The 7,208-nt window shown below is 46.3% G+C and overlaps 1 protein-coding gene across 3 annotated transcripts in view; it reads right to left on the bottom strand.

The window, feature by feature from the left end:
- Positions 1 to 7,208, bottom strand: part of PFKFB1 (6-phosphofructo-2-kinase/fructose-2,6-biphosphatase 1) — an 89,656-nt gene that overhangs the window by 58,816 nt on the left and 23,632 nt on the right. The window contains exon 1 of one of the 3 annotated variants that reach the window (XM_073600200.1): positions 736 to 866. The exons of the other annotated variants lie outside the window; for them this stretch is intronic. Coding sequence (XP_073456301.1) covers positions 736 to 802 — 67 coding nt within the window. The 5' untranslated portion in view covers positions 803 to 866. Of the gene's footprint in view, positions 1 to 735; positions 867 to 7,208 lie in introns of those variants that run through there. 3 annotated transcript variants of the gene reach the window in all.

The following is a 7,208-nucleotide window of genomic DNA, read 5'->3' as shown; positions in this document are numbered from 1 at the left end:
TACCGGATGCTGTATTGATAATCGCCTCCAATAATTCCTTATACAAAAAAGGGGGCATCCAGGGAGTCCCCATCTAGTGTTGGGATCGCAGTTTCTTGTACATAGTCCAGTATGCAACGGGTAAAAGGACCCTTACTCCAAGGATAGTGATGGAGCAAGATTAATTTTAAGAAATCTGCATTTGAAAACAGAACTAGATTAATGCTTAGTAATATGCAGATCTACATTTAGCACATTGAATAGCAGATTTTGCAGCATTATCCATGTCATTAGAGGCATGTTATAGACCCACCAGTTCATGTTAGATGGTTTTGTTCCAACCCCTGTATATTTATACTTTCGCTGGACAGCTTAGCCCCTTACAAGTGGGGGGAATAAAATAAATAAATCTATGGGCAGGATGAATAAAAAAAAAATGTTACAAGGAGAACTGTGTAGATATTACCAATTCTGCATCATATAGGTCAGGGAATTTCAGAATGAGGCTTACTTTATATAATTTTATAAATATTCATGAGCCAAAATTAACAAAAAACAAAAAAAACAAAAACCCCCATCAATGCCCCCTTACATCAGAGTCCTCATGAGAGTTCCAATTACATCAGTGGCCCTATGTAAGCCATAGGCATCCTCTCCAGACCTTAAAGCGATATTACAACACACACCATTTAATTTACATTGTACCTGCCATTTCTGTATATGGATGGCTCTAATTTTAACAAAAACAGACAGTACCTTTTTCCTTGTCGATATACAGAATAAGGGAAGAAATTGGCTGCACACTGATGTTCTTGAAGTCCATTTATTGGATGTTCCATACAAACGATACACACCACAGTTGCAATAGCCGGAACAGAGATGGACTAGTTTCGCAGCTACACTATGCTTACTCATCAGAACATCGGTGTGCAGCCTGTCTTCCCTTATTCAGTCTTTTACAGCAGACGAGCCAGGGCTTGCACCCATGTGAGGAGTCTCACGCTACTTATTGTGCCTGGAGTTTCTCACCTGGAGTGGCAATTTTCCTTTGCGGTCTACTTATCGATATACAGCTGTCACATGGCCCAGCTCTCCCCCAGCCTGTCTGCAGGGAAACATAAGCAGGAGGAGATGCTAGTCCTCTGCTGCTGGTCACATGTTCAAAAAAAAAAAAAAAAAAAAAAAAAAAGCCTTTGGAATACAGAGTAAAAAAAATATCAAACTGTTATACAAATATATAATTTGAATTCAAATTTCTATTATTGTTTGGCAACATGGAGCTTGCGGACAGTCGCAGGCTATGTCACTCCCCTCCAGCCTGTGTCTTAAGTGGGGTACACTAAGAAAAATCAGGCAACCGTTCGTCCAATTTTTTTTTCGTTTTGTGGTTTATCGTTTCTGATCATTGGTAGTCTCTCTTTTCTGATATTTCTCGTACGGGAACAGAGTTTGTCCCTTCGGGAATTTTCGTACGAAAATTCAGAATAGACTGTTGAAAGTTCTGTACACACCATACGAAAATTTTTTGGATGAAAGGGTTCACCCGATTTTCTTATAGAGTGTACGAGCCTTTAGAATAAGGTGGTGGTGAAGCCTACATTTAATCTACCCCCTCATTGAGTTTAGCGGGCATGGAGGAGGGAGGGAGTGGGTTGTCATTTACCACTGTGCATATGAAATAGGGAGAAAATGCTCAGCATATAAACTCACTGAAAACTGAGCATGTGCAGAGCTGCCAACACTGCGCTGCAAAATCCCTAGCTGAATTGGGGACATGGACAGAAGGGGGAGATAGAGAGCAGCAGGATCAACCAGGTTTTACACAGAATATAGAAAACGAATCTCATAGTATGAGCAGCATGTAATACACCGTTTATTGATGTGGGTTTGGTGACCCTTTAAACCCAAATGTGGGCAAATTGAGAATATGCCATCACAGGGCCGATCCTAGGGTAACAGACGCCTGGGTGTAGAAATATTTCTGGCACCCCAACATGGGCGTGATCATCTTACCAACTCCTCCACTTTACAAATGTTTCTATGGCAACGAGTGAAATACAGAGATGCTCCCTTAGGCTGGATTCGCACCTATGCATGTTTAGTGCTTTTTGCATTTTGCAGATTTGCACTACAGCCCATTTAACATGGTTTACTATGGAAAATGTTCTGTAGTGCAAATCTGCAAAATGCAAAAAGCACAAAAAATGCATAGGTGTGAATCCAGCCTTAAGAAGAAGTCTTTGTTACCCTGGGATCCTCCTATGATCTTTTAACAAGAAAATACAGAAAGAGCGTACACTGAGACCTGGAGGGGAGTCTGATGCACACAGAGAGGGCTTCTGTTAGAGAGTGTTAGAAAGAGCCCCCAGACATACTACAGGAGACGGTCAGAGACTGCAGACATACTACAGCAACGGTTCCTCTGATCAGGAGTCGGCTCACGCTGAATTGCCTGTGGCTGCTCCGCTGAGTAGCACCCAGATCTGTATTCCTGCAATGACTCCATTCTTTTCTCCACCAGGGATGGCGCTAGGCTGTGTGGCTTTCCCTCTGGTGGCACAGGGCAGCGGGGTTCTCTGATTGTGTTCTTACAGCACTGTCCTCTCCCTCTGGAGTCCTGGGTGTACATCCTTAAAAGCTGCACTTATACAGAACCCCCAGGACAAACCCCCCTCCATTAGTACAGACCTCCCCCTCCATTAGTACAACCCCCACCCCCCATTAGTGTACATAAAAACACCTGGCAGCAGCTGGAAAGGACAGCGTATCCGCGCCGCCCGGGTGGATAACAATTCACAGCAGGCAGGAGAGAGACAGAGGCCGACAACATGTGCCAGGCACAGACCGCCCCCCGCAGCGACGTTACCGCACGGCTGGTCTCTTCACAAAGACCAGCTGCTCCGCCTCCGATATCATCTCCGGCTGCTCTCCTTCTCTGACAGGAGGAGGGAAGGGGAGGGGAGGGGCTTGAGCAGGAAACATGGCAGCGGTGACCGGCAGAGAGCCACCTCTGGACACGAACAGGAAGAGGAGCACTCTGGCGCTTTAGCGCCCCCACCTCCCTGGCGCCCAGGTGCACTGCACCTGCCTAGAAACGGTGCTGTGCCATCAACCCAAGCTGGGAGCCAGATGTGGCCTTTAGGCTGTAGTTGAGACTGCCGTCATAGTCCATAGTTGCACTTTAAATAGTCCCCAGATTATCCAAAAACAAAAAGCCTCTGGCTGGAGCTCGGGCTGGCTTAGGAGGATCCCAACAGTGTCATTTAAAAATTAATCTTGCCCAAGAAGCAGCAGGGAGCAAGGAGGACCACGAGTACAGCAACACACCCAGGGATATACAACGAGAGAGACTGCCACATGTAACAAGCCTTTCTGCAAGACAGCATTGTGCTTAACCTTTCCCTTGCCCTGGGAGATCTTCAAAGCAGCCAGGTGGGCTGGTAGTTCCTGCAGTCAGTAGAGCTGGGATCAGCATCTACAGTGGAGTTGGCCTTAGTCTGGTATGCAACCTACAACACTTTGTGCTACTTGCCAAAGGACAGAGTTGCTAGTCCTTAGGAGACTTGTGTACCTTGATTATCAGACAGTCAGTGTTCACGAGAAAGACAGTTCTGGAGCGTGTACATAGGGAGGAAGTTGTCCCTGTTCTGTTGCAATCAAGCAGGGTATCCCATAATTCCCATCCAAGTTATTACCCTTAATAAAAACCAAGCTCTAGTGGGATTTATTTAAATGCTCCTCCAAACACAAATGCTATGTAGTAGTCTTAGTGCAGGATGTTAAGCAAAAACCCTAGTTAGACTTACCGGTAACGGTATTTCTACGAGTCTTTCAGGACAGCACCTGGAGAGAGCGCAGCTCCACCCACTTTTCCCAGGAAACACTGCAGTCAGTTTTTTCTTTAAAGACCGGACACTTCCACCATGGCCTCAGTTGTTCATAGAGTACCTCCAGCCATGCTGAAATTAGATAAGCAGAACATAGCAATAACACCACATTTTTATAAACCAATTAGGGCGGGTCATCGGTGCTGTCCTGAAAGACTCGTAGAAATACCGTTACCGGTAAGTCTAACTAGGGTTTTTCTCCCCTCGTCTTTCAGGACAGCACCTGGAGATGATAAAAGAGTACTTACTCTAGGGTGGGACCACCGCCTGCAGGACCTTCCTGCCAAACGATTGATCCGCTGCTAATAGCAAGTCCAACCTGTAGTGGCGGGTGAAGGTGGAGAAGCTTGTCCACGTGGCCGCTTTACAGATCCGGCCTGGAGAAGCCCCCGCTCTTTCTGCCCAGGACGTTGCTACTGCCCTTGTTGAATGGGCCATTACCCCTGTGGGAGGATCAGCCCCTGCAGCTCTGTAGGCTTCACTGATCGCCATTCTAAGCCATCTGCCTATAGTGCTTTTAGAAGCACAATGACCCTTGCGTGATCCAGAAAAAAGAATAAAAAGAGAATTTGTCTTCCTAAACTCTCTCGTAATCTCTAAATAATGGAGTAAACATCTCCTCACATCCAGGGTATGAAAAGCCTCCTCTTTAGAGTTGGATGGTGTAGGGCAAAAAGTAGGTAAAACTATCTCCTGTGCCCTATGAAAAAAGGTTGCGACCTTTGGCAAGAAGCCCGGGTCAGTTTTCAGCACTACCCGGTCTGAAAATATCAAACAAAAGGGTTCTACTATGGATAGAGCCTGTAACTCACTAATTCTTCTGGCTGAGGTCACTGCCACCAAAAGAACCAGCTTAAGCGTCCATACTTTTAAAGTTGCTTCCTGTGGTGGCTCAAAAGGTGATCTGATCAACCCTTGTAGCACCAGAGATAAATCCCATTTAGGAAAGGATTTGAAAGGTACCGGCCTAAGCCTGGCCAATGCTTTGAAAAATCTCACTATAAATGGTTCTTGAGATAACTTTCTCTCAAGAAACACCGACAAGGCAGCTACCTGGACCTTCAGGGTACTGGCTGCCAGCCCCATCTCCCTACCCTCATTGAGAAACTCTAAAATTGAGGGCAACTCCTGTGGTGAACATTTTTTAGTCATGCACCAGGAATTAAACCGCTTCCATGTCTTAAAATAAATACCCCTGGTAACCTTCTTTCGGCTATTTAACAGGGTTGATACCAGCTTATCTGAGAAGCCCCTTCTTTTTAGCAGCTGCTCCTCAGTAACCAACCTGTCAGCCTGAGCTGATTGACATTTGGATTCTGAAGGGGTCCCTGGGATAGCAGATCCTTTCGAAGAGGGAGAACCCAATGTGGTTCCACTGCCAACCTCTGTATGGTTGCAAACCAGGGCCTCTTGGGCCAAAAAGGAGCCACTAGGATCAAACTTGTGGTCTCTCGCTGTAGTTTTTTCAACACCCAAGGGATCATTTGAAAGGGGGGAAAGGCGTAGCACAAGTGGAAGTTCCATGGTTGTGCCAGCGCATCCAAACCTTTCGCCTGATCTTGCCTGTTTAGTGAGTAATAGACTCTCACCTTTGCATTCTTGTGGGATGCGAACAGGTCTATCTGAGGAGTTCCCCATTTCATTGTTAATTCCTGGAATACCTCCTTGTTCAGACTCCATTCTGCCTCTAGTATCCTTTCTCTGCTTAGAAAATCTGCCACTAGATTCAGCTCTCCTTTTAGGTGTACAGCTGTTAGGGACTTTACGTTGCCCTCTGCCCAGGATAGCAACTGAACTGACAAGGCTAGCAAGACCTTGCTTCTCGTGCCCCCCTGTCTTGTAACATATGCCACTGCTGTGGCATTGTCTGATAGCACCTGAACATGGTGCCCCGGACTATTTCCTCGAAAGCCCATAGTTCTAGGAGAATAGCCCTTAATTCCCTCCAATTGGAGGATCTCCTGGCTTCCCTTTTTGTCCAATTGCCTTGAGCCATCTGTCCTTCCAGGTGGGCTCCCCACCCCCAGGAACTCGCATCTGTTGTTAATCTCCTCTCCTGGGGAAAAAACCAGAGCAGGCCCTTGTTCAGATTGGAGTGTCTCCTCCACCACCAGAGCTTCCTCTGAACTCGGGGAGATATTGTTATCTTTTCTAGGGACTCTCCATAAGACCAACTTTTCAAAATTGTCTGTTGAAGTTCCCTTGCGTGCAAACGTGCCCACTGTACTGCAGGTATTGCTGCAGTAAGGAGCCCCAAAACAGACATCACTGCCCTGATAGAAATTGGCAGGTTTGTCTGGGCCTTTTTTACAGCGTTCTGAAGCTTTACTATCTTCTCCTCTGGGAGATACATTTTTCCCTGTATGGAGTCGATAGTGTAACCTAGAAAGGTTATTGCCTGTGATGGAATCATGTTCGATTTTTCCTCGTTTATTAACCACCCCAGGCTCTCCAGATGCCTCCTTGTCCTTTGTAGATCTCTCTCCAATATGTGCCTTGATTTGGCAAATATTAGCAGATCGTCTAAATATGGGACAATCGAGATTCCTTCTATTCTGAAAGGGGCTAAGGCCTCCGCCAGAATCTTTGTAAATATCCTCGGAGAGGATGACAGCCCGAAAGGGAGAGCTCTGAATTGCAGACGTAGGACAGATCCCCCTATCCTGATTGCAAATCTGAGGTGCTTCTGCGATGCTGGGGCTATAGGCACATGGAGATATGCATCTCTTAGGTCTATGGATACCATAAAGCAGTCTGGGGTCAGGAGACCCTTTACCGAAAAGATCGTATCCATCTTGAACTTTTTGTACCTGACCGCTCTGTTGAGTATCTTCAGGTTCAAGATCAATCTGAACTTGCCTGAAGGCTTCTTCACCAAAAAGATGTGAATAGCACCCCTGTTCTAACTCGTTGGGGGGAACACTTACTACCACCTTCTGCTGAATTAACTCCTGCAGAATTGCTGACATAGCCGTAAGCTTCTCCGGGTCTCTGGGAGCCTGAGTTAAATAAAACCGAACCGGAGGGGGTTGGGCAAACTCCAGTCCGTAACCCTCCCTTATAGTTTTTAGGATAAATGGACTGTCTGTTATCCTCTGCCACTGTGGGAAGAAGGTTTGTAACCTTGCTCCCACAGACTGGGGACCGTCACTGGCTTTTTGTATTTGGGGTAGGGGGGCGAAAGAGTACCCCTGACTTGCCCCTGCCTCTGAGACCTCCAAGGTCTTTTATATCCTGTCTCCTTTGAGTCTGTGGTTTTCCGAAAAGGACGAAAATTTTTGTTGCCCTGAGGAACCACCTTTTTCTTAATGGGGAAGGCCTTCCTTTTGTCAGCCATTCTCT

The sequence above is a fragment of the Aquarana catesbeiana genome, linkage group LG09, assembly GCF_042186555.1.
Source record: "Aquarana catesbeiana isolate 2022-GZ linkage group LG09, ASM4218655v1, whole genome shotgun sequence".
Taxonomy (NCBI): Eukaryota; Metazoa; Chordata; class Amphibia; order Anura; family Ranidae; genus Aquarana; species Aquarana catesbeiana.
Note: the sequence above shows the minus strand (reverse complement) of the source record. Positions and strands in the feature narration are given on the sequence as shown.